Source organism: Drosophila serrata, unplaced genomic scaffold (genome assembly GCF_035046125.1).
Source record: "Drosophila serrata isolate PLE 108 unplaced genomic scaffold, ASM3504612v1 contig_249, whole genome shotgun sequence".
NCBI lineage: Eukaryota > Metazoa > Arthropoda > Insecta > Diptera > Drosophilidae > Drosophila > Drosophila serrata.
In genome coordinates this window covers 1,405,524-1,432,091 of record NW_028257147.1, presented here as the reverse complement: position 1 = coordinate 1,432,091, position 26,568 = coordinate 1,405,524, and the positions used below count along the sequence as shown (strand labels likewise).

Sequence of the window (26,568 nt, the reverse complement as noted above, 5' to 3'; positions counted from 1 at the left end):
TTTGAATTTCCAAAGAAAAATAAGCTATAAATTATCAACGAAGAAACTTATAACCAACCACCGTATAATATGAAATATGGAAACAAATAAAATGAAAATAGAGGGATTTTTTAAGGCAAGTTCTACTAAACCCAAAAAGTCTTCTTCTTTTGGAGAACAAAGTAGTCCATTGAAAAGCTATTCAAATTTATTAAAAGTCTCAGTAGGCAGTGCCTAACATTTCCCTCAATTGTCAAACTGCATACCCAGCGTCCGGCAACGAAATCTCATTTAGTTTTCGAGTCTTGCTAAATTCATACGTTTCTCATTCGTTTCGTTTTCTGTATTACAAAAATAATCAAAATTCTCCCCAACAAATAAACAAAAAAAAGCAAATAAAGTAGATTTTTACAATCACCGGTCATTCCTAACCGTATTTACATATTTTTTTGTTCAATTATTTTGTTTGTTCGTTTCATATTGCAAACAAAAGAGAAGATACACAGGTGAGTCTGCCACCTATCCTTGAACTACTAAACTCTTTACTCCCTCAAACCTCTGTACCCAAATCTCTTACTATAGTTCCCAATCCCGTTACCAATACCCATAGCCAAAGATGTCTGAAGAAATATTTTGCCACAAGTGCAAGGAGGTCATCACCAAGCGCATGATCACCGCCTTGGGGAAGACCTTCCATCCGGAGCATTTCCGGTGCCGCCACTGCGAGGAGCAGATCGACGATGCCACCTTCAACATTCAGGACAACGAGCCGGTATGCACCAAGTGCTTCCAGGAGCGCTACACTCACATCTGTGCCGGCTGCAAGCAGCCCATCCTCGAACGCACCGTCTCGGCCATGGGCGAGTCCTGGCACGAGAATTGCTTCCGCTGTGATGGCGCCTGCAGGAAGCCCCTGGCTAGCTTGCCCTTCTATGAGCGTGATGGCAAGGTCTATTGTCGGCAGGACTATGAGGACCTCTTTGCCGCCCGGTGTGCCAAGTGCGACAAGCCGATCACTGACCATGCCGTCGTCGCCATGAACTCCAAGTGGCACCGCGACTGCTTCAGATGCAACAAGTGCGAAAGTCCGATCACCAGCCAGACCTTTGCCCTCGATGGCGGCAAGCCGGTGTGCCCCGCCTGCAATTGTTAATTCCAAATTCAATCCCACATGCAGCAACCCATCAATATGTCTACCGGGCACGAATGGCTCCCTATGCAGTAGGTTCCAGTGTTCGTAGTTAGCCATTCGTCTCTGGAGACCGTTTAGTTCCAATTTTCGAACGCATGACTAGTCCAAGCCCACATTGATAGTCCAAATTAACCAGGAGTCTATAACCAAGCATAAAAATTAAAATAAAATAGAACAAATTCAAGAAAAACTGAAAACCAAACATAGTTTTTGTTATATTATAGCAATGATTAATATAGCAATGTTTAATTTCCAGTTTACAATTGAATAATATCCAGCACTGGGTCTAGATCCTTTATTAAATGTGATAGTACACAGAAATCTTCATTACATTGTTACCCCATTCCCCTGGACTTTGAATAGACTAACCCTTATATCTTTGCTCGATGTCTAAGGTTCCCACCATTTCCCAAAGATAAGTGCAATCAAAGAGTAAATATTAGATGAAACGCATTGCAAGAAGCTGTGCTTGCCTCGAGATCATGTTTCCTAATCTAAAGGTAATGCCTAACCCCAAATGTTAATTAGAAAAGATATAACCATCAAGAGATCATATTTATCTCATATTTATATGCTTAAATACAGTTGCAGTCAAAATATTAGCAATGATATTTTATGAAATAGTAATATTGTAACCTACCCCAAAAATCAAACTAATAATGTTTAAATCAACCCAAAGTAAACCTTAAATTAACCACTGAAAACTCAACTACAAAACCAACCCAAGATATACCCACTATTTCTCTCAAAATTTAAGGTATACTCCTATTATTTTGGCCATGTACATATATGAGCCTTAAGTTGGTAGTATGACGACAGCCCGAAGAGGTGCAGCGGGAAATGGAAAATTCAGTCAAAGAGGGGTGTCTCTTCACCGTCGTCACTGTGGAAATTCACGAAGCGAGTTCGTGTGACAGCCAGCAGCAACATGTACGGCGGTCACATCGACATTCGGAGAAGTTTCAGTACGATTTCGTGGCTTTCTGTGGCTTTGGAGTCGCCGGCTGCCGGTTTCGGTTTCATTTTTCGAACGGAGCGCGTGCGAAGCGGTTCGGTTGGTCTCTCGGTGGCTCAGCGATTTCCCACAGTCAGTCAGAGTCCGGTCCCAGTGTGTGTTTTCGCGGAAAAGCTACCCAAAAAATAACACAAAAAAAAAAACGCAAAAAGGTGGCTAATTAATTGCCTAGTTAAACTGTCCCATAAATAGCCCCGGCTGTCATTTTGGAGCCCCAACCAAACGACAATTAAGGAGTCTGCGAAAATCTTTAAAGCCGCAGCTGCAAGACATCCATAAATTGCAGCTCAGAAAATCAAGATCGTGTTTACGTTGTGTTTTTCGAGTTGCATGTTGCAAAAACTGCAATTTATTTTTGCAAGCTATGGCCAGATTTTCCAGATTGGGATTTTCCAAATGCAGGCAATATCCTCACTTCTGGTGGCACTGACAACTCAATACGAAAATCGTGTAGATCGGCAGCGGATATAATTAAGATTTAGCACTGTGCGTGTTTCGCTCGGATTAGACAACTCGACAATTTGTGACTACAAATAATTACAGTTTATTGGAGAGAAAAATAACCATAGGTAAAGTTTTACGAAGTGAAAAATTGTATTTTATATAAACTAATAAAATAGTGCAAATATTAAATTGTAGGGGTAGGTTATCAAGTTAAATGTCGAGTTTAGAATGTTTTATTTAATAGTTTTATAGCATTTTGTATGTATTTTATGATAGAACTAATAGTTAATATTAGGAAACCTAACAACACAGTGCATATTCCAATATGTTTTTAATAAATTATTAAAGTAATTATTTAATGAAGTTTAAAGAGGTTTATTAAATATTATTCTAAATCGAAAATAATTTAAGGCAACTATTTAAGTCATTTAAAAACCGCAACAACATTCATCAATTAATACAAAATGCCAACGTTGACGGCTTTATGAGTCTGTCACCAGCACAGGTGCAAATTTACTGATTAAAATTTATATAAAATGTAGATATTTATCGCTTTTAACATATAATTGTAATTAAAAAATATTTCATTTTAATTACCTAGATGACAGAAGATTAATTGGAAACATATGCAAATGTAAATAACGATCGAACGATTCATTTACATATTACAAATTGCTATACAAGTACTCCAGGTCTAAAAACTCAAACAATAAGATCAATTAGACCTTGTTTGTTATGGTTTTTTATTGGTTTCTTGTTTGTTCTGGCTCAGTGGTAACATCACGCATACGCCACCTTGACAGCTTCGTCCGAAATTCTGGCATTCCTGAAACCCTTTTTCGTGGAAACCAAACAAGAACTCTAAGCTCGCAGGCCGAAAATTATTGATGCTACACTCGCATTCTTTACCAATTCGCCAATGACTGAGAATGAAAAAGAAACACACAGAGTGGAACTCGGAACTACACTGAGGGGAAAATAGAAGATGTTGTTGAAAATAGGAATTTTTAAATTAAAGTGAAACCTGGTAGCAAATCCTAAATTTTAATCTTTGAAAATATTATCTTTATCTAGAGACTTCTTTGTTACAGTAATGAAAGTTATTTTTAATTGTTAGCTTAAATTGAATGAATTCATATTATTAATTAAATACATATTTATGTTCTTTTCTATATTATTTAATTACAAATTTAAGTGTAAATCATCTTCATCTGTCAGTGTCAAAGATATACCCTTGGAGGGTATTTTGATTTTAGTCAGATGCACGTAACGCAGTGAAGGAATTATTTCCGATCATATAATATCTTGATCAGGATAAACTACGGAATCATTCTAATTAATGCATTTTTTGATAAGTTATGAATTTTTTAAACTTTGATTTGCCGAAAAAAAATCCTCACATAAAAATGTCGATAAACAATTTAAGTTCTTACTAATTCTGAAATGAAATTTCATATGTCGTTCTACTAGCATTTTGTCGCAGTGCAGTAAGAAAACATTGGGGGGCAGTCACTGACCCTTTTTAATTGCCAATATACCTTGAACTCGGAATTGGGAAATATTTGCTTATTTTCTTCTCACACGAAACTTCTTTTATAAAAATTTAATCAGAATATTAATCAAATTAAGACAAAGAAATTAGCTGAATATAAGGAAATAAATAGTTTGCGACCAATTACTAAGTATATATTTAATTTTTAATAAAGCAACGGAATTGAAATTAATTATTTAATGTATTTTTATGTCAAGCAAATTGTTGAATAGTTATTTTGTAATTTTTTTTGTTATTTAAATTAATTATGGAACCTTACAATGCCTTCATTAACGTAAGGGAGGCAAAAATCAAAACGAGATTTATAATTCTTTGAAAATGTGTCAAAAAACAGTCATTAGTTAGAGCTTTGGCGACTCTAAATGGAAATAATTATTAATTACTACCTTTAAAAACTATACTTATTGATATATCTCCAGGAAAAATATTTGAAAATATTAAAAAATATATAAAACCCTTTATCGCAGTGTAGCGAAAACCATTGGGGGGCAGTCACTGACACTGAGGAACCTCCACAGTCGTACTTTGACTCTTGCGGTCGTCGGTTCGACATTGGTCGTTAGGCATAAAGAACTACTATAAGTTTCATATGGCAATTGCCTTTTTTGGCTCAGGAACAGAGACAACAGGCCGGCAGACGACGCACCTTAAAAGCGCGACGGGATCGCAACCTTTAATTGGAAAGCACAGCCAGCCTTCCCGGCGAAGACCTTTCAAACTCCCTCGAATTGGCAACCAGTTTGGCTCTTTTAGCTTCTCACCGTAAAGTGAATATATATATTTATATATGTACATGTATAGTTCATATAGCAAAGTGTAGTGCGGTTTGTGTGTTTCGCCTGCAAAGCCTCTTTGTGTCAGTCGTGTGTCATTAGCATCCGCCGACTGAGTTCCCAGTGTGTCAAAAGATTTGAACTTTAAAGTGCTCAGGTGCTGAAGAGCTCAGGCTCAAAAGTCAAACCCGGAGACTTAGACTGCCTGGGGACGGAAAGTAGACAGCGGACACTTGGACAGGCAGACAGTCAGTCAGTCGGTCTATCGGTCGTTGGGAGCACTGCGAAAAATATTAGAAAGGTAAATAGTGAAAGTATGAGACTATTTAGAAACACAAAATAGATATAAGATACAAATTTCGTACAATTTTCCAAAGAAAATACAAATGTGAAAGAAGAAAGATTATGGTTTCTGTTAAAGGTCTTTGATTTCACTCCTCGATAAATAATTTTAAATATCTGTTATTCAATTTAAATGTCTAGTCTTCCAATTTCAGCATCCATGTTTTCTTACAAATCTTATCTTCAATAGCTGTAAATTAGCTCCCTTAATTAGCTTGGATATTTTCGCACAGTGTATGTGAATTGCTTATCACGTTGTTTGACTTTGGGGCTCGTTTGAATTATGCGTGCTATCTTCCATTGCCATTCCATTCCGTACCCCGGGCCAGCAAGTAATTCACGCCGCAATTGTCTCTTTTGGGTTCTTTTTATCACACCTGCCGTGCACCGCTGGATACCACACACACTGCAAACTACACACTACACACACCAAGTGGAGTGCCATGTGAAGTGGAGTACTCTATGAAGAAGTGTAGGGTACACGTACTTCCACTTTGTGGCTGCTCTTTTCATGGCACGTCCTCCTCATCGAGTATGTTTGCCTTGGTACTCGCATAGAATTTGTTAGTTTTTTGGCTAGACCATTTTTCTTTTTTTTTTTTAAATATGTAAATAAATTTTTTTTTTAGTTAAAGTACACAAATTGGCTTTTGGCCATAATTAAAAAGCGTTAGCTGAAGCCTAGTTATTATGTTTACCCCATTTAAAGAAACTGTTCAGCAAGGGAGGAATAATTTAAAAATAGTATTACTTTTATTTAATATTATTTTAAGTATAAAACCATCTTTTGAAAAAATACAAGCAACTTTTTTTAAAAGAGAACCCAAAACACAAAATGAAGTAATCTCTCAGACAGCCAAAAAAATTACTTGCCCAAATAATTTAATTAAATTATTCCATTCAAAAACCAATTGAGCAAACGCAAAGGCGATTCGACATAAAATGAATTGGCAAAAAAATGCGATTAATAACAATAAATGAAAATAAAAAACTACCAAGCCCGAGGGCTTAGTATAACCAAAAAGTGTGCGGAAAAGAATCCAAAACAAAATCGATAGCAAATACAATAAGCCCCCTCACTGGCGCTGCCTAAAAATAGCAAAACGAAAAACCATTTAATAACAATATCAATAATATTGTAATCCCAAAAAAGGAAATCAAAATCGAAGCTCATTTTGAATTGCAATAATCAGAATTCCTAGACGCCGCCGCGGCTCTTGAGAATTTCGTACGGCATTAAGCGACTGATAAATTATATTTGTTAAATGACGAACGGGAGTGTGGGCGCCGCTATCAATAAAAATTAGTTTTATTAATAAAAGAGGAGGAACAAAAATGTTGGATACTTGTTTTGTTTTTTTCACACAGAGAGAAATAATGCCTTAGAAATAAGACACATACCCACAGATAAAATTAATTAAATTAAATCTCTTTCCAATTGAATTATAGGATCCAATCGAAAATGGATCATAAATAAGCTTAAACATTCGCGTTCTTTGAATTGATATTTATTTTTTCGACAAATCAAAATTTTAAAAACTCTTCTAAGGTCGGACATGAATTCCTTAATAATAATAATAAAATTGGGAATTTTAAACTTTATGAAAGAAACGCTTATAAGATATAATTACTATTTTTAAGTAAGTCAAACCTATTATTAGTTGTTTTCCCAGTGTAACTTATTGTTCTTAAAATTTTTTCATATTTCCTGCTCTGCTTTGGCACATTTCGCACATTAATTGATAAATGCTGTTCTTATCAATTTGTGATCAAAAGTAATTAAGTTCATGAACCAAACGTGGCTAATTGCCAACATTATTGGAAAATAAAAAAGAAGTCAAACACTCAACAATAACAACAAAAAATATAATAAAGTAAACAAAATAAAAAGAAAACACACAGAAAACATTAAGAAGTAACAAAAGACCATAAAAAAGCGTTAAAAATGTGCAAATATGTAATGTGTGTGGTGAGACAACAACAACATCGCAAGAAACTACAGCTCCAACACCATAATTAACAACTATACGAGTGAGCGAGAAGGAAACGAAGCGGCAACCAGACACCAACAGACTTTTTCCAACAAAAACAACAACGGTAACAGTAACACTGAAAGATACAACAGCTGATCAGAGATGGCGCTATCAATTACCGTTATTATTGTGACTCTTTTCACAATTGTCGTGAAGCTTCAAGAACAACACAACTGTGCGGGTAAGTGAGACAACCAAATACGAAATAATAAAAAAAAATTATTTAGAATGAAGTAATAATTATAACGAAAACACACACATAAAGTGGATTGAGTAATTATCGTAGAATTGTGTATGATCCAGAAGACAATTTGGCAATTGAATTAATGCTGCTGAAGCAATGAGAATCTTTGTTAATAATTTTGACTTGTCGGCACTTTAAAATTCAAACAATTTTTAAACAAACAATAAAACAATATAAACTTAAAAAATATTTAAATCTCCATTACTTAATATAGACAAATTTCAACTTCCTAATGTAGTTTATTCTCTCTTTTTTTGTGCCATAAATCCAGTAGTTAAAATTAAACACAGCAAAGCTAACAATAAACGTCTTTTATAAGCACAACACTCTTAAAGTCCTCTAAAGTTTTACAATGTCGTTGAATAGTAAAAATGTGCCAAAAAGTAATAGCTTCTTAAAATGATTTAAGAGCAATTTTAACCATTTGCAAAATACTTAGAAAATATACAGACAGAAAAAAGTAGTTTTACTTCTTTTTAGGGTGCAATTAAACAATCTTTGTTAATTTTATAGCAAAAAAGAAATGATCAGCTGATCAATGCAAACCAATTTTAACTTTAATTGTTTGCCTAATTCAAGTGGTTTCACTTTTAATCGATTTATCAGTGTTCAGTTAGCTACACCTAGGCGTTTCACCTGGTTCTTAAGCAAATAAAGAGCTCATAAAAGGCAATTACACTAATTTGAATCGAGTGGCGGTGCACAAATCCCTCAGATAACTTGAACTCAAACAGTCGCCTCGTGGGAATGCAACTGAAGATATGGGAGTAATAAAGTGGGAACCCCCTTTTATGACCCTTTTTTTCAAAGGAGTTCGGTGCTCTTTTATGTGCTCCACGCTGCACTGCTTTGCTTAGCTTAGCTTAGCTTCATTTTTAATTATAATTATAAGCCATCAGAGTTCTATGAGGCCCACAAGGTTTAATCGGACACAGGTGTGAACTGACGGCCCGACAAGCTTGCCAGTAAGCGATATGTTTCGTGGGCCCAACAACTGAATGACGGACTGACAGAATGACGGTGATGGACTGGACTACCGACAGTACCCCAGAGGCGCTCCATCAAAGTCCAATGTAGATAATACACAGAGAAGAAATCAGGAGGAGATGGGTTGATCGCTATTAAAACTTTTTTAAATAAACAAATACATACTATCTCAGATAATAAAAGGGGTTCTTAAACCTTCTTATAAAAGGTTTTTATCAAGCCAAGTTTATTGCTAATACCTTATGTTAAAACAAACCCCAAGGACCTATTTCAAACCTCAGTGTATGACGTGCTGAGCTAGCACACACCCAAAAAATTATTTCGTCATGTTGCAAAAGACATATCAAATTTTTTTCGGGGGATGACTTGCTGCCTGCTGACTGCCATTCCCGCACAGCTGACACTCAGAGGAGCACTTTGTCCCTGTCAAGTTGAATGCAACGCACCTTCCTTCACCCTGTGACCAGTATCAGTCACCGGCGGGTCAAAGGTGTTGAAATGTGCCGGCCAGCAGCTGTCGTTGTCGCCGCTTGAAATTCATGAATTTATGTGCAATCAATTAAGTCAATAGGTGCGTGCCTCCATTGGCTTTGTTTGTATTTTATTTTATGATTGCATTCAAACTTTGCTCGCAGTGCCTTTTTTGCACTCGGCAGCAGCCTCTGGCTGTTTCATGGCTTCAATTAAAGTGTTTTGTTAAATGGCAGGCTATCAGTTGACTTACAAAAGACCATAACTTTGGTCAGTAAATCTGAACATAAAAATCTTTATGGAAAATATAGTAAATGTTATAAATATAGGTGCTGAGTAACATATGTTTAAAGTCAACGATCTTAATGACTTAATTGGTTGTTATAAGAAAATAAATATTAATGTTCTTTAGCTATTCAGCTCAGTACAAACTTTAATTTTAAAAGGAAAGTTTGAGTATCTTAAAATCCTTTTATTTCCATCTAATTTGTACTTCATTTCCTATTGAAATGTATCAAATATTGTGGCCAATCTTAAATCACTTTAGGTGCCACAAAACTTTTGCAAAGTATTTCATAAAACATTTCATATTTCCCGCACACATGGTTAGATTTATGAGCGAGCTTGACACATTTATCACAAGACAGCCAAGGTTGTTGGTTCGCGCCGTCGTCTTGGAAGGGTACTTTGCATAACAAAATATATACATATAGTAATGGCAAAACGGAAAGCGATTCGCAGTTATGAGATCTGTCTCCGTCTCTGCCACTGTCTGTCTTTATTTGTCACGCCCAGAATTCTTAGTTTTTTTGTTACTATTTGCAAGATCCCAGAAATAGTAGCATGATTCAGCTACAGAAATCGGGTTTATAATGCAAGCCCATTCAACTCCTTCAGCTTCAGTCTGCAATCTGCATTTTACTTATACAGATTTATTTTTATGACTTTTTGGTTTCTTGAAGAAGTAAACCAGTCTTTACATGAGACTAAGAAAGGTCATCTTGGACTGAATTTTGTTTGATGGAAAAATTACTTTAATTTAAAAGAACATATTTACACTAAACTATCAAAGATTGCTTAGGGTAAAAGTAACTGTTGAACATTTTTTCAAAATTTAAGTTTTATTTAATACTTCAACATAATATTGATTTGTGTGGATTATAGGTAAAATAAGTTGACCTTTCGCTCAAAGAATTAAGAGATTATAATGTTCTTTAAATTAACTTCGTTTTGTGTTCAGAAAGATTACATTGATTTAGGTTGTTTAACAATAACCGCAAAGTGAACATTCTTTTCAATAAATTAAAATTTGTGGTTTTAGCATAAGTAACTGATTTCAAAATTCTTCAAATGTGATGAATTTAAGAACTAAATATTAGATTTGGTAATGGTAACTCCTTTCTTTAGTTCATTTCAACATTTCGTAAAATATTTCAATTTAAACATAAAAACTGGGTGTAACTTTTCGCTTTCCATGGTTCTTATGCCAGGATACAATACTTACAGTGCTAAAATTTGGTTATTTATGCGGGGAAATGCCTCAAAAGAGTCGAATAAGCTTCTAATCGGAAGGCTCCAAGCAGCTTAGAGCTTCCTCCAGCCTCAATTGTTCGAGGCGTTCACTGTTTTGTGATAAAATGAAAAACGTTTAAAGTTAAATGAACGTACTTTGAGTAGTATTAGCCTTACACGGCATCCTGCTCGATCTGACTCAACGTTTCGATCTCCTGCATCATGGTCAAGTGTTTGGCATGATACTCCTTTTTCTTGGTGACCAGCTCTGCCTTTTTGGCAGCCGCCTTGCCCAGTATCTCCTTCAAAGAATTCTTCATTTCATCGAGTATTTTTTCTAGTTCTTCGTTGGACTACCAAGATGTAAGTGAATTGCAGGGAATTTAAAAAATGGTTGATGAAGATGATGCTCCCTACATACCATCGTGGTGTACTGATCGTATCGACTCTTTAGTTGATTTTCTGTGACACTCTTGGCCTCCTTGCAGTGTAGGTCATAGGCCTTGTCCACGTTTGCCTTTGCTTCGATCAATCCTGTGAGTTGTGCCACTAATTCCTCGGTCTTTGAGTTAACCTGTTTGAGACGAGGCAACAGATTCATGCCCACGGGAAAGGGCTCCTTGCTGGCAGCCGCAAGGCAGCTGTACTTATGGTCCAGTAGCTGCTTCTTCAGCTCCTGGAGCCTCTCCAGCTCCGCTACCTTCTGTGCAGTATCGGCGACCTGCAGCGACGTTTCGGAGGAGCAGGTTACACTTGTATTTTTTGCGGGAACTTCGCACATTTCTTACCACTTTGGCCAGATTCTTCTCTAAGTATTGTACAAATATTTCATCGTCCAAGCCGACTTCCTGATCTTCTGAATTCTCCTGGACAATTACCAAATTGTCGCCTTTGTTAGACATGATTATTATTAAATTTAATATCCACAGAAAGCACTTTTTGCAATTATTTAGGTAATTAATGGCAAAGGACGCCGATCAAGCTTAGTGTATATCGCGAGATGAAAGATCGATAAGTACTTTATCGATATATTTAGTATTGTTGCACAAACGGAATCAGTGTTATATAATGCCAATCAGTCACGATTTTGGCAATATCGTTACAATTTGCACTTTCATATTACTTTCATTCTTTGTTGGGCTTAATTCTTTATTTTCCCGAAATGTGTTATGCTTTATAAATTTATAAAATTAATCACGGAAAGCTAAAATCATATATTACGAGAAATGAAACAAAGCTTAGACATATACTTCCCATTGGTGTACAAATATATTAGCTACGGAAATTTTTAAAATTTTTAAAATAAAGGCTGTTTATGGAATAAAAGCCACCTTGACTAATTATAACCCCTATTAAATAGCATTAATTAGCATACATTTTAAGAGGCTCCTGACTTTGACAAATGCATTGGACTCGCCAAATGTTTTCAAACTCACTGACAACCGCAATTAGTTGAGTCTGCCATCCATCACTGGCACGCCGAGTGTCACTAAATGTCACTAATTTCAGCCTTTTGGTGGTTCTATTAACTTGAACGGGAGTGTCACTCATCCTAAGAGACTTCAAGACAAAGTCTTTGAAGTTCGCTTTGGTGACTTCTAGTCTGCGATTATTTCGCAATTTCCTTCCATGTTGCTCTTTCCATTCCTCAATCTTCTTTTTTTGCTGTGACTGTGCACTTCTTTGTGCTGGGACTGGACAAAAGGAAAAACTATACTTTAAATGAAAATTACATTTAAATCGATAATAACAAATTGTTTCTTGTACATACCCTAACTAAAATTGGTTAAGTTGTCTAGTAGGTCTAAGGAACTTTGTTCTATTTAACTCTTAATCAATAAATACATTTTGAAAATGATTTAAGAATTATATACAATCCCAAATTTAATTTACTTCACAATTTCTATTTTCTATACATCAGATATCGATAATTCTTATATGACAATTTTGGAGATAAATTAAAGTATTAAAAAAAAAAACATTAATTTTAATTCGGACAGCTTTCCCATGCAAGTTTTTAGTAGGTTAATAAATTTGCATACTCAAGTTGAAATTAAAAAAAATACAATTTTTATCAATTTTTGACCACTTTTAAAATTAAAAAAAAATATATGAAAAAAAAATATAAATTTTATTTTTCACCGGACATACCTAGATTTACTCGGCTGCTAATTCTGATCAAGAATATATATGATTTATAGGGTCGGAAATGGCTCCTTTACATTGTTTTAGGCTTCTTACTAAAATGATAATACCCTGAAAAAGTATAAAAAGAGCATTTGAAACTCTTTGCTGTTACTAGCTCTGAATTCAATTTACTTTGGCTTTGGCACAAAGAGAAAATATTTCATGGACAGACAGGAAATGGAGAAAACATTCAAGACACTTTGTCTGCGCACTTGGATCGTTGAGTGAAAGTGGCAAGGCAAAGGGCGAAATTGTTATTAAATAATCCAAATCCTGGCAATAACCACGACCAATGTTTCCTGGATATCACAAAAAAGTGCAACAGCACCACAGATACAATTGCAGTGCCAGTGCCGGTGCCAAGGAAAATAGAAAAAGCACGTCTGGCCCACACGACGTATGAGTAATGAAAAGAACAATGAGCAGGGAAAACCTAGCACAAAAAGGAGAAAACCCTGACAAAGACAAAGTTTTCATTACGCAGCAATAGACAAATATATAATGTCAGTCCGGATGCTGGAAAACACAAAATTAGGAAGGAAAAACTGGAAAAAATGAGTCATCCCAGAACAAGGACAATAAACCCCAAAGTGAACTGTAAACAGGCAAACTGTCGACCTAATTCGATGGCAAGTCAATTAATTGGAGGAGATTAATAAGTTTATGCGAAACTAGTTGACATTTCATCCAAAGGCCGCTCCCCGATTCGCCGAGTTTGAGTTTCGAGTCTCAGTTACCTTGCCGTCACCCTGCCCAGGCCAATGGCCACCAAGTTCAGGTACACGGGCCCAACTAATGGCCATGCCAGAGACCGAGACGCCGCCCATCAATTGTTGACAGTGTTGCTGTCATTAGCGCTTCTTCGGCACAGAGACAAAAAAGTGGTTAACTAACTCAAATTTATAGAAAACAATTTCGTTTTATGGTTAGTAATAGGCTAAATGTTGAATGTACCATTTAAAATTAGTAAAAACATTTGAAGATGAACTCATTATATGTCTTTAGTTGAATTGTTGGTTTATTATACCAAAAGGTATATAGGAAAATCTTAAAATTATAATTGTTTACGAATTCTGAAAATATAATCATCATATAATTAATTTTTGTCCAACTGTATCAACTCCCTTGGAGTCCAGTCACCCCCAGGGATAGTCTATCCCGGTTTTATTCTGCGTCTCCCCCGTTTTTAAGACCATGTTTTAGCAACTTCATTGCTTTCAGTTTTTAATGTGCCATTTGCTGGCTTTTTAATTGTCTGCCTAATAGATAACGTAATAGTCTTAGTCCTTCCCCGTTTACGTTTTTTTATTTTTTAGCTGTTCGTCCTTTTTACTGTTGTTGACTGTTGATCAGAGGATTTAAGGATGGTTTCAGTGTTTCAAAGCACTCGTTTACCCCGCTCCCTTCCTTGATTTTTTTATGAGCTTTTAAAACACAGACCCTTGGGATTATAGAGGTCAAGTTGAGCACAAATCGAGAAGTGATTAAAACAAATCGGTGGAAGAAGACTAATTGGGGGCTTTATACTTTGTTCAAGGGTTGAGCTGAATCATAAATTGATCTAAGATAAAGTAAAGATAAACACATTTTATATTACTTCATGCCTGTGTTTCATCTAAAGTTATAAATTAAATCTAAGGAAATAAGGGACCCAACTTATTTCCATATCCTTAAATAATTCAAAAACTCAATTCTCATCTCAACTCCAAAGCAGGAACTTCACAAAAAGCAAAGTTAGGGAACCTCCACTAAAATAAAGTGATTGCTCCCCACCAAATCGAGCCTCACACCTCCAAGCCCGGCATATAGAGGGAAAGAGGGAATGTAAACAGTTGGAATAAATGAATAAAAAGCCGCTAATTGGATACCTCCGACCCACCGCCAGCCATCCACACTAAATGCCTGTCATAATTATGGCCAAGCTTTCGAGAGGTAACCAAACACAGCACACACTCCACCCTCCATCACAAAAATATAAAAGAGTGTGAGAATGGGAAATTTCCTGGTTACTCCTGCTTGATACGGCCTTTAGCATATAGTACACATTATAAATAATAAAATGTGTTCATTACAATTGCTGACGCTCAGGCATGCGAAAAATGCTGATAAAATATGTAGATCAGGCAAGGACAAACACGCGCGCATTTATAATGACATTTTAAATGCGTGTTTTTTGGCGCCCCACAAGGGACCTAGCCACCCACAAAAAATATATGTATGTATATATTAATGCTGTCAGCGTTCCTAGTAAAATATGCGTGTGGCGGAGGAGGAAAGTGTGGAGAAACTTAAATCCCTAACAGGATTATGCCGGCACTCATCCTTAGCTGATTCCCAGCAAATGATGGCGCCAGTCCCTGTTTATGGCTGAAACGTTGGCCCCTGATTAAGTACCAAGTGCTCCACTATATTATATAGTATATAGGGAGAAATGGCTCCAAGTAAACGATTCTGGTGCACACTAATCACCCTTTGTTTTAAATTATGGGGAGAAATTATAAAAAGATTTGTAAACAGAGATTAAAGGGAAATTTAAAGGGGTCCTTTAGTCCCTAGAACAGGGCAATCATAAATAAATTAATGTTCGAAAATGTGTTAGAAGAAAAGAAAGAAATTCCAAGTATCATTTGTGAAGTAGAATAAAAATTATATTTATACCCTGAACATCCTAAACCTATTTTTTTATTGCTTTCATTAATTTAAATCGTTAGACTATATTTGTAATTTAAAAGACATATTTTCAACGCCTTTCACTTAATTTTTGATATCAAACCCAATTATTTATAGCTCTATTTAAACAGTTAATAGCCTCGATAAGAATAATCACAAACACACTCCCTTCCCAACATAATTTGATCAATATATTAACTTACTACCCCCTCGACATAAATCAGTTGAACTTCAATGCATTTAATTTCTATTTATTCAACCTATTAAGGCCATAACTTCACCCACTCTCCACCCATTGACACCATAACATTACAAGAGTTCCTTCCCTAACCCCCTATATAGTTTGCTTCACATCGTGTAGCATAAAATTGGGCGTAGGACCAACTAAACAAGGGTCGAAAATTTGTAACCAATTATGCTTGGGGTTGTATTTTTTCCGCCGGACAAAAAAAAAACGCAACCTTATCGCTATCACAAAATCAATACGCAACTTGATGACGCCGACACTCCAATGTTCAGATGGTAACATTATATATATGATATATAGATCCAAAGGGGAAAAGGACCGAGGAGTGAACAGGCGTCATTTTGATAACCCATATGCTAATAACTAATATCTGTATTATATTTATTTATCGCTTGTTTTGGACTCTGACTCTTATGCAAACACACGACCACACAACACAATCGTGTGTCATTAGGATGGGAATATCTTATCGAATTACGCATACGCCCTGTTAGACGGAGCGTTGGGGAAACCACCTCTTTTTGTCTCCCTATTAAGGTCAACTCGGACTTATTAAACTAAATCGTTTGATTGGATTTGATGACGACTGTCAAGCGTGTTTCGCCATTCCTCCCCCTCTGATGCTGATGATGATGATGATGGGCAAACAAACCCCAAAAAAATGATACCAACCCTCGGGAATGAATATATTGTGCATATATTTTATTTGGGGGGGTTTGGCACTGTGGTTGGGAATGAGATTAAAGTCTGGGAACTCAAAGGACTTTCTATATAAATATTTCAAATTCCAAGCAGGAAATAAATTTGGGAATCGAAATTTAAACCAGAAATAAAAAAGCCCTATCAAATTAAAGTTCTACAAAATATTTTCTAATGACCTTTACTAACAACTATAAAAGTATTTAACCAATAAAACCCAAACCACTGCCACGTTTGTCCACGAAATGAATATTAATCCGCAAATGGAAACTAAAAGCCGCCTCCTCTTCCACTGAGTGGGTCAATTGTGGCAACCACTTGTGGCAGCATCAAACAAGGCTTCACCACTAACCCAAACACTTCGCACCCACTTCACCCCCTCTTCACATGACGCCATCGGGACATTAACTCTATTTTTCCAACCCTCTGATTTTCTAAATTTTTCCTCTCATTTTCCCACAGCAGCCGCCGTTGATGTTTACTTTCCCAGCACGTCCGTGAAATTCAATCTGCCCATCAATGAGGAATCGGAGAGCATCTTCTCCAAGATACCGTTGGCCCAGTTCCAAGTGCGGCGAATGGCCAGCAACCGACTGGCCAGTGACTACATCTACAGTCTGGAGGATAATACTTTGCTTCGGATCAATAGCTCCTCTGGAGAGATATATATGCGAACCGACTACAAGCCCCTGAATGTGAGCACCCAGTATGTGGTGACCGCCTTTCCTCGAGATCAACAGGATCACGAGCTGCTGCCCATATCGCACCTCACGCTGGAGGTAGTGCCGCAATCCCTGGAGGATTACTGTTCCGAGCTGGAGCACATCTGTTTCTGGAACCGCGCCGAGTACAGTGTGGCCGAGTCTCAGGGTCAGTATCGTCGGCGTGACTCCTTCGAACCGGTGTTTATAGGTGCTCTGAATTCACGGGCCTCCAAATACCTGTGTCCGCATGTCTCCTTGGATTACTCCCTGACCGCTGGCAGCTCTCACTTTATCCTAAAGCAGAATCGTCTCTACACAAGGATGCCTCTGGATCATGACGAGCTAAATGGACTAAATGCCAGGGCAGGACAGATGCTGGTGGGGATCACCTGCACGGTTAAGCTATCCGCGCGGGATCAGAGGAAATTCACGCGCAATTTCGATATCAAATTACTCGATCGGAATGACAATGGACCCAAGTTGCAGGAGAGCGATTCCCGATTCGATTTCTACCTGGATCAGCCCTACTTTCAAGAGGTGAGTTTATCGTGAGATTTTTGAGTGATGTTTGACGGGTTTCGGGGAGGGGATGAGGATTGCCGGGGAAGGTGGAACCCTGCAGGCAGACCCTGCCCAGACATTCGTCTGCCGGCTGTCTGGTCGCACACTGGGTGCGGGCTTATTGAATTCGTCCATGATGAACGCCCCCTTGACACGCAACCAAGGCAGGTCCACTTAAAGAAAATTATTATTAAGTTAAGATTCAGATATTTCATTCAAAAAAATTCAAAAATAATAAAACAAATTAGAAAAGTCAAACCCTATCCTAAAAAATATTTTAGTATTACAGTTCCCCATATTTTTACTGGAAATTTACCTAAACCTTCATTTTCTATTTATAGAATAAATATCTAAAATAAATCCAGACATTTTTAAAAGTGCTTTGGAAGACCCCATCAAAGGAAGTCTCAACTCCGGTCACCCTGCCATTATTTGGCCATTACCACGTCTGGGTCCGACCACATCTTTGGGGGTTGAGGCCAACGCTGCCTAATAGATAAAGTTGGCCACAACTGCGACTTCCTTCCGACTCCAACTCTACCCCAGCTCTGACGCTCATATGTTGCCATTAAAAACGCGTAACGTTTATGGGCTTTTATGATTGGAGCATGACAGACAGGAAGGGAAAAGGAGCTGGTGCACAAAGAGAGTGACTTCAATGGGGGAGATCCCTTAAAGTTTCCACTAGAGTAAATTATGTTGTCGTGTCCGAAACAAGCCAAGCCTATCCCCAAGGATCTGGCAAACTGTGTCAGTCCATCCTGCAGATAGTACTCCTCCTGCCTCCTCCTCCTTCAACTGGAGTAATTGGTTTTGCACTAAAGTCCGACCATTACAAATTGCGCTACATTCAAATTATGTAGCCACAATAATGTACATTTTATTTTATGAAAAGTGCTGGCAACGTGTCCAAGTCCATATAATAAACTTAACAAAAGCCTGTTGCCATAAGGTGTGGCTGATATATTCAACAGGGTTTGTCCGCTTTTTAGGTTGTATAAGTATAGTTTGATATAATTTAAGGGTTTTATTTAGAAAGAATCCTAGAGATTTGAAGTCAATTTAAATCCTTACGATAAATATGCTACAAATAAGGCAGAAAACAAGAAATGAAGTTAAGTTCGAGATGCCAAAGTTTGTATACCCCTGCAATTTGGTTGGAATGTGCAAACGATCCTAACTCAGCTAATTTTCATTCGGAAAGCTTTCCTATATTAGTTTTTATTAGATTAAAAAATCTGCATACTCAATTTAAAATTAAAAAATTTTCTAATTTTTGAAAATTTTAACGATGTAACCCCTTTTAAAATTTTCAAAAAATTAAACAAATTTTGTTTTTTTTTTTTGTCGGATATAGTTAGATCGATTCGGTTGTTGATGCTGATCAAGAATATATATGATTTATGGGGTCACAAATGACTTCTTCATAGAGTTTTAAGCTTCTGACTAAAATTATAATACCATTCTTTGAGTCAATGCTTAAAAAACTCATAACTAAGCCAAAAATGCATTAATTTTAACTCGGAAAGCGTTCCTATGTTAGTTTTTATGAGGTAAATAAATATGCATACTCAATTTAACATTTTAAAAAATTACAATTTTTGACCATTTTAACGAGTAACCCCTTATAAAAGTTTGAAAAGAAATGAAAAAAAAATCGAAAATTTATTTTTTTACCATACATGGCTAGCACGATTCCGCTGTTGATCCTGATCAAGAATATATATGATATATAGGGTCGAAAACGACTCTTTCACTGCGTGGCAAGCATCTGACTGAAATTATAATACTCTACCTCCAACAATTTTACAACTTGCAATACCTAATTAGTTGTTTTAATTAAAAGTTGAAACAAACACTTTATTCCCCTTAGATTTACCCAGCCATTCTTGAGAGTCCTTTCTCCATTCCTAACACAATATATTCCACCTGCCAGGGGTTTATATATCAACCCAATTATTATTCTAAAACAATGTCCTTCCTAACTTAACTTGACCCACCATTCCCAACTTAAGCCTAACTTCGCCACAAACACCTTGCTAATGACCTTTGCCCTGGGGATGCATTAAAAGGGGTTTTTTGGGTTGGTAATCCTCCTGCTCCGTTGGTTGGGGAATGTCAGGTCCCCCGAGAAGGTGTGAAACCCCAGCCTGACCTTGTGCGCAAATGAAAATGCTAATCACCAAGAGCGCATCCTTGGAGGGCATCGTGCTGCAATTTGCCAGGGGGTGGCCAAGGTGCCAAGTGGAATTTAATTAGCGGTGGTCAGTAAATGCTAATGAAGCAACCTCTAATTTGTGCTCTGCCCTTCCTTCCAGAACATGGCAGCGGGTGAGAAAGTCATCTATGTGGACAGGGACACGCTGGCGGCGAATGCTCACCTGGTATATGCGGTGCACAACGACTCATACGGACTATTTCATCCGGATTGTCACGCCTATGAGGCGGATCACACGGGCAGGCCGCACACCATCGTTAGTTGTCGTAAGTTTAGAGAGATCCTTTGGGGAATACGTACATATATAGAATATATATTTCCCTTTTCAGAACTCCGTTTTGTTCGCAGCGGAATGCTTCGTGAAACCCCTTATTGCGTCTCCCTGGAGGCTCGCGACCTCACCATTGTCACCCACAATGAGGCCATGTCTGCCACGGCCTACATTTGTTACCACGTCAACTTGGACAATCTTCATGAGACGGATCGCGAGGAGTTGCCCCAGGCGCTGCCCCTGAAGCAGCAGCAGAGATTCGATACTGATTTCGGCGGCGGAAGATCCCGGGGTCCTGTATCAGTGGACTACGTGAAGGATGTGTCTGTGTTCCGGACAGCATCGTCCTACTATCGAGTCACCCAGCCGGAGAGCTTCCAGCAGCTAATGAGATCTCGTTCGATTCGATTTGACATCGTGGAGGATCGCAGTGGAGCCTTTGGCATTACCCAGACATCGGGAATTATCTATGTGAAGAATCCCAAGGCTCTGGAAGAGGCACCCGAGACGATATACTTCCTCAACATCACCTGGATAGACAAGGAGCGCCTGTCTCATGTCCGGGTGATCAACATACACCTGATCCATGGAAGGCCAGATAACACCAGCTGCGAATTAAAGATCAAATCAGGTTCGCAAACCTGCGCCCAGGTCAAGTACCAGTCGCAGTGCATCCGCTTTTGCGGCCTGGCCACCGGCGGAGGATCTTGTGAGTGGCGTGGCTCTCATGCCGCCATGTTTAGCACCAAGTTTGGGTCGTGTGTACCTGAAGCTCGACACTGTCCCGATCATGTTTGTGATCCCCTGGAGGAACTAAGCCCTATGGCCTGTCCCCAGGACTGCACCTCGCACAATAATCTAATGGGCGCCCAGATAAGTAACGACAACAAGCTAGGCATCTACAGCGGATCGGGAACGTGCTTCTGTGAGGACAATGGCAAGTGTTCCTGCGCTCCTTTGGATGCGGAACCCAAGGCCAAGAAGTCACGTAAGCGGAAGAACGAGACAGACCCGGCGGAACCTATCCTGGAGAGGAGAGGAGGTGCCTTGGGAGACCCACCACAATCCCTGCAGGATCCCGTGCTTCTGGGTGTACTTAACGTGGCTGGCTTTGAGTGCGATCGCTCCTGCATGTTCTTTGTGATCAGTTGTCCCATGGTCTTTGTCCTACTGCTTCTCGCCCTACTTATTGCCCAGAGAAAGATGCTCAAGCGACGGCTGGGCAAGCAATCTATGATCCCTAACGGTAAGCTCTCCCTTCCCGAACCTGGTGACGGTGATCTGCCTCTAATGCCTCTCCAAGGTGGCTTCAAGTTCGAGAGTGGCGATGCCAAGTGGGAGTTCCCGAGGGAGAAGCTTCAGCTGGACACTGTCCTGGGAGAGGGAGAATTCGGCCAGGTGCTAAAGGGTTATGCTACCGATATTGCTGGCCTGAATGGAGTCACCACGGTGGCCGTGAAGATGCTCAAGAAGGGTGCCAACTCTGTGGAGTACATGGCTTTGCTCTCTGAGTTCCAGCTCTTGCAAGAGGTCTCGCATCCAAATGTTATCAAACTTTTGGGAGCGTGCAATCAATCCTCGGAGGCACCGCTCCTAATCATTGAGTATGCACGCTATGGATCGTTAAGAAGCTATCTGCGTCTTAGCCGAAAGATCGAGAGTGCCGGCGTGGACTTTGCGGATGGCGTGGAGCCTGTCAATGTCAAGATGGTGCTCACATTTGCCTGGCAGATCTGCAAGGGAATGGCCTACCTCACCGAGCTCAAGGTGGGTTTAAGATTGGCTTCTCCTAGATTCCTAGAGAAGATAATATAGGAATAAGACAGTTTCTTCAGGAGAGAGGGACAACTTTCATCAATACCCTTTTCTTTTTAATTATATATTTAAAGTTGGTTCATCGCGATTTGGCCGCCAGAAATGTCCTCTTGGCGGATGGCAAGATATGCAAGATCTCAGATTTTGGCCTAACCAGAGACGTCTACGAGGATGATGCCTACTTGAAGCGTTCAAGGGATCGTGTGCCTGTGAAGGTAAATTCAATCTAATAATCTATACCCCAATAACATGGTAAAATAATCCTTCTTCATTTCCAGTGGATGGCTCCTGAATCCCTGGCCGATCACGTCTACACCAGCAAGTCGGATGTCTGGTCTTTTGGCGTTCTCTGTTGGGAAGTGATCACTTTGGGTGCCTCGCCCTATCCTGGCATTCCTCCTCAGAATCTTTGGTCCCTCCTAAAGACAGGATATCGAATGGAAAGACCAGAAAACTGCTCGGAGGCGGTGTACTCCATAGCACGGACATGTTGGGCGGATGATCCCAATGCCAGGCCCTCTTTCAAGTTCCTGGCAGCAGAATTCGAGAAGCTGCTGGGTAACAATGCCAAGTATATAGATCTAGAGACGAATGCTGTCTCAAATCCTCTCTACTGTGGCGATGAATCCGCCCTGATGAGTTCCTCGGACTTGGGGGAACCAGAGTGTTTGGATCACCTTTGGTGTCCACCCAAAATAGCATACGACATCCATGACCAAGGCACTAGCTATGATCAATCGGAATCGGAGATGCCAGCAGCCTCAAGTGTTCCTCCAGGTTACGATCTGCCTCGCCCCCTGATCGATGCCAATGCCAAGGAGCAGGTCCTACGTTACGAAAACGATATGAGATTCCCGCTTAACATACGTAAGTCCAGTTGCTGCTCACCGAGTTACAGCAACATGAACAATGGGGCCAACGCTTTGCCGCACTACTCGGTGCCCGTGAAGAGGGGTCGCTCATATTTGGACATGACCAATCGGAGCCTTATACCCGACAATCTGGACAGCAGGGATTTTGAGAAGCATCTGTCCAAGACTATATCTTTTAGGTTTTCTAGCTTACTGAACCTCAAGGAGACAGCGGAAACAGGGTTGCCAGAACAGCTAGGAGGAGATGCTGTCTAGGTAGCACTTCCTGAAACCTGACCTTGTATAGGTTCCACATCCATTTAGTTCACATTTTATCTGCGCCTGCCTTTTAGTTCAAACTGTTTGTTGATTAGTTTTAGTTTATCAAATTTAGTCTCATAGCTTTATTCCGATGCCAAAACAAGGGATTCTAAACGAAACGAATGCCACTTCGAATATTACCCGACAGTTAGAGAAAGAATTAACCAAAGACAGCACTTGTAAATTCCGTTCTTAAGCTCTAATTTAAATATAAATAACTATCATAAATAAATAAACCTTAACTTGCCTAATTTAGTTGTAAGAAAAATCAAGTTTTGTAAAAATCCTACAAAATATGAGATAAAAAGTATCATATTTTAGATATATATTCAAGCCATTGCTATATATGTATAACTTGTGCTTCGAAAAGAGCTCCAAGATAGTGCCTGCTTGCTAAAAGGTTTTATAAAAAACATATTTGATAAAATAATGTATGTATAAGTTAAGAAACTAATGAGTCATGACCAGCTAAGTGTGATTTATCATTTTTAAAACTTTAGTAAACATTCCCAGAGTTAATTGCATTAAAGTCATTGATTTTTTGCATTCAGTCACACATCTACGATATCAAATTTATTTAAAGGACTTTCACAATTATCATTACTGTGTACACCTGGTACATCTTTTCTGTATTTATAGCCTGCACCAACAATCTCTCACAGGCACACAAATTTATATTTAAAAAAAGAAAGCCTTGTACTTAATTATTTATGCCAAATAGCCATCAAAAACAGACTGTAAATATTTGGTAATAAACTTTAAAATACATAAAATACATAAAATAACCCTAAACTATAAAAAAATAATAATCAAAATCTTGCCTGGTTTATTCCTCGTCGGGAACTAGCAGATTGAGATTGGCACTGTTGGCCACACTGCCCAGGAAGCACTCCTCATCACCACGCACAGACAGGGACTCGCGGTCGGTAAGCACTTTCCTTTCTCGTATCATGGCCGCCCGTTCCCATTTGGAACCCTTGCAGTTTTTGCAGCTCTGTTTGGGTAATTTGAATACTGTGGCGGTACGATTCCCACAATCTTTGCACTGGAAGAAACGCTTTTCGGCATCAACCACCTTCAGGGGATGTTTCTCCTCCTTGCACCGATCGGCAGCCGAGAAGGCAGTGTATTTACACACTTGGCAGATGACGGCCTTGCAGGGCATCTTGTAAGTGCTCAGCATCTTCTCTTCCATGGCCTCCTTGCGCTCCAACTTGTTAAAGTACTCTTCCTGTGCCTCACGCTCTCGCATCTCCACAAGATTTGTGTGCGTTGAGGTGGCAGCCATGATCTTTTCGATGCGAGATTTACGCATTAGTTCGCGATCCTCTTCCTCAATCTTCTGACGCTTGGCGCTGTTCGAGAATTTCTCATTGAGCTCATCGATGGCCCGCCTTTTGCCCGTTTCCGTGCCCCTTGTGGAGTTGGGATTGACTTTCTCTAGAGGCTTCTTTTTTAGCAACGCTGCTGCCTTCATTTTGGCGCTGGCAGCCTGCCTTGGGCCCACATTAATTTCAAAAGAAAAGTTCTCGCTGCCTGAAAGCTTGGGCGTTAGGCTGGCATCGAATGAGAAGCCGCGATTCTTGAACTTATCCGGCACTGGTGTAATGGGTGTGGTGGGTGTACTTGGCGCATCTCTACTGGGTGTTGTCTGACTAGTTCCTCCTCCTAGAACCTGACCCTTTGCCGCTTTTTCCTTTTCAAAACGCTCATTTTCCGCTTTCAGCAGACGCAATCGTTCAAGATCTTGGTATCGCTGCTTACTTGAAGCCTCCACACCGCCGGCCATGCGGGAAACGGGCCCGGTTCGCTCGGCATATGGCACTTGTGGCTTCTCTGCTGTCTTGGGTTTAGAGGCATGATCAACAGCATGGGCAAAAGGTGAGACATCGTAGCCAGCCAGCTTGCTCAGACGATCGCGTTCCTTGTTGATCAGTTTAGCGCTCTTCTTGGCGGGAACAGCGGTAAAGGCTTGGCCGCCATAAAACACTTCATTTTTACCTATTTTAAACAAAAAAGCCTATAAACGTTGATGATATTAAGTACCTTGTTTTACACACTCACCCAACACCTTATTTCTTAGCTCGTTAAGGCCACGTCCAGCGGTAGCAGACTGCAGTTCGGAACGGCGGGACATCTTGCCGTATTCCTGCTTCACATGAAACACACAATAGTCGCAATCGGTGGCGTTGACAACCGATGTGCACTTATCTCCGTTCTTTTTCGTGGCTCGACAGGTGCCCAAATCCTTGCTTTGTCCAAGGATCATCACTTTCTGGGAGGTGTCAATAGAGAGGCATGCCACATCAGAGCTACCGGCTTTCCTCTCAAATACTGTGGGATTCAATACAGCCAAGCACATGCCCTCAGCCGTCTTCCACAGCGACTTGTGCGCCTCCCTGAAGAGGAAGATTGATATGGTCTTGATTTCGCCGCGAAGATCGGAAAGTTTCCACGTTGAGAAGGCATCGCCTTTCTTGGTGTTCTTCACAGGGCTCTTAGAGACTAGAGCTCCCGCGATAACCCAATCCTTGGCCAGGTCACCACGCTCTATGTGAAAGGCTACACCGGCAAAGGGCACCGATTTCCTGCCAGCCATGCGCTCCTGGAGGAGTGAGCTCGAGATTAACGGATTTATCATGCGCAGTCCAAAAACCGGATCTGTATAAACAGCAGAAGCGGGAGCACTTGATTGGGATGACGAGGACACGGCAGCCGCAGCTGTGGGTGGCCTCTGAAACGAGCTGCTCACCGCAGACTGGCGCTTGATGGGATTGTGGGGATTCTTTAGCGGCGGCTGTGGTGTGGAGGTAACCATCTTGGTGCTGCTCGCCTTCAGGGCCTGATCCACTTCCCTGGCCACCCGGGACTCGTGGGCGTTCTCCCGCTGCTGCTTCAGGCTCTGGTTGATGTCACTTCCGTATTCATTATACTTGCGTTCCAGGAAATTCTTGACATCCTCGTCGTCAGAAGAGTCCACCTCCGGCTCCTTCGCGCCCACTCTTACCTCCTTAATGGACTTCTTCGCTGGCTGGACTGTTTTCTCATAGCTGAATGCTTCCGCAAAACTGCTGTCTTCCCTCAGTTTAGGCACTGCGTTGGCCAAAGTGGGTTTCTCCGGCTTTTCACTTTTCGCTGCGTTTGCATTGTCGTCTTCCGCTGCGCCCAGCAGTTTCTCCAACGCCAGTATCTCGTCTTCATCGTCGATGCTAAGATCTGGCTGCGACGCATTTGTGGGACTCATTATATTGACGTTGTCTTCAGTTTTTCACTTGTTTTATTAGTTTTTCATCGAGTTTTTCTAAATCCGCGGAAATAAATAACTTTTTGGCGGGATCAGTGAACACACTTATTCAGTTCTCTAAAACGGCTAGCTAATGGAATTAACCAACACTGAATTGAGAGGCACTTGTGCTGTAGAATGCTTGAATTTTTAAACGATATGACGCCAATTTATTTATTAAATGCAACACTACAATT

General features: G+C 39.6%; 3 protein-coding genes and 1 pseudogene across 5 annotated transcripts; 2 read left to right on the top strand and 2 right to left on the bottom strand.

The window, feature by feature from the left end:
• The first annotated feature begins 183 nt into the window (after window positions 1-183).
• LOC110187427 (transforming growth factor beta-1-induced transcript 1 protein pseudogene) lies at window positions 184-1,373 on the top strand (annotated as a pseudogene). Of its 2 annotated transcripts, none has more exons than XR_015271662.1 (2): window positions 184-485; window positions 562-1,373. The product of XR_015271662.1 is annotated as a transforming growth factor beta-1-induced transcript 1 protein pseudogene, transcript variant X1 (transcript). The 2 variants fall into 2 exon arrangements; XR_015271663.1 differs by having other exon boundaries at window positions 269-485; window positions 590-1,373.
• Window positions 1,374-2,170: 797 nt separating this feature from the next.
• Ret (protein kinase receptor Ret oncogene) lies at window positions 2,171-23,903 on the top strand. The gene is made up of 7 exons (XM_086832480.1): window positions 2,171-2,755; window positions 7,074-7,511; window positions 16,810-17,588; window positions 19,931-20,096; window positions 20,160-21,868; window positions 21,991-22,131; window positions 22,195-23,903. Exons 2-7 carry the CDS (start codon window positions 7,433-7,435, stop codon window positions 23,041-23,043), a joined length of 3,723 nt encoding a protein of 1,240 aa, XP_086688606.1. The 5' UTR covers window positions 2,171-2,755; window positions 7,074-7,432; the 3' UTR covers window positions 23,044-23,903.
• Window positions 10,135-11,543, bottom strand: cona (corona). The gene is made up of 4 exons (XM_020956829.2): window positions 11,333-11,543; window positions 10,966-11,265; window positions 10,722-10,897; window positions 10,135-10,654 (listed from the first exon to the last, which is right to left on the bottom strand). Exons 1-4 carry the CDS (start codon window positions 11,444-11,446, stop codon window positions 10,594-10,596), a joined length of 651 nt encoding a protein of 216 aa, XP_020812488.2. The 5' UTR covers window positions 11,447-11,543; the 3' UTR covers window positions 10,135-10,593.
• Mcm10 (minichromosome maintenance 10 homolog) lies at window positions 22,469-26,483 on the bottom strand. The gene is made up of 2 exons (XM_020956828.2): window positions 25,153-26,483; window positions 22,469-25,089 (listed from the first exon to the last, which is right to left on the bottom strand). The coding sequence occupies exons 1-2, from the start codon at window positions 26,330-26,332 to the stop codon at window positions 23,915-23,917; spliced, it is 2,355 nt and encodes a 784-aa protein (XP_020812487.2). The 5' UTR covers window positions 26,333-26,483; the 3' UTR covers window positions 22,469-23,914.
• Between the last annotated feature and the right edge of the window lie 85 nt (window positions 26,484-26,568).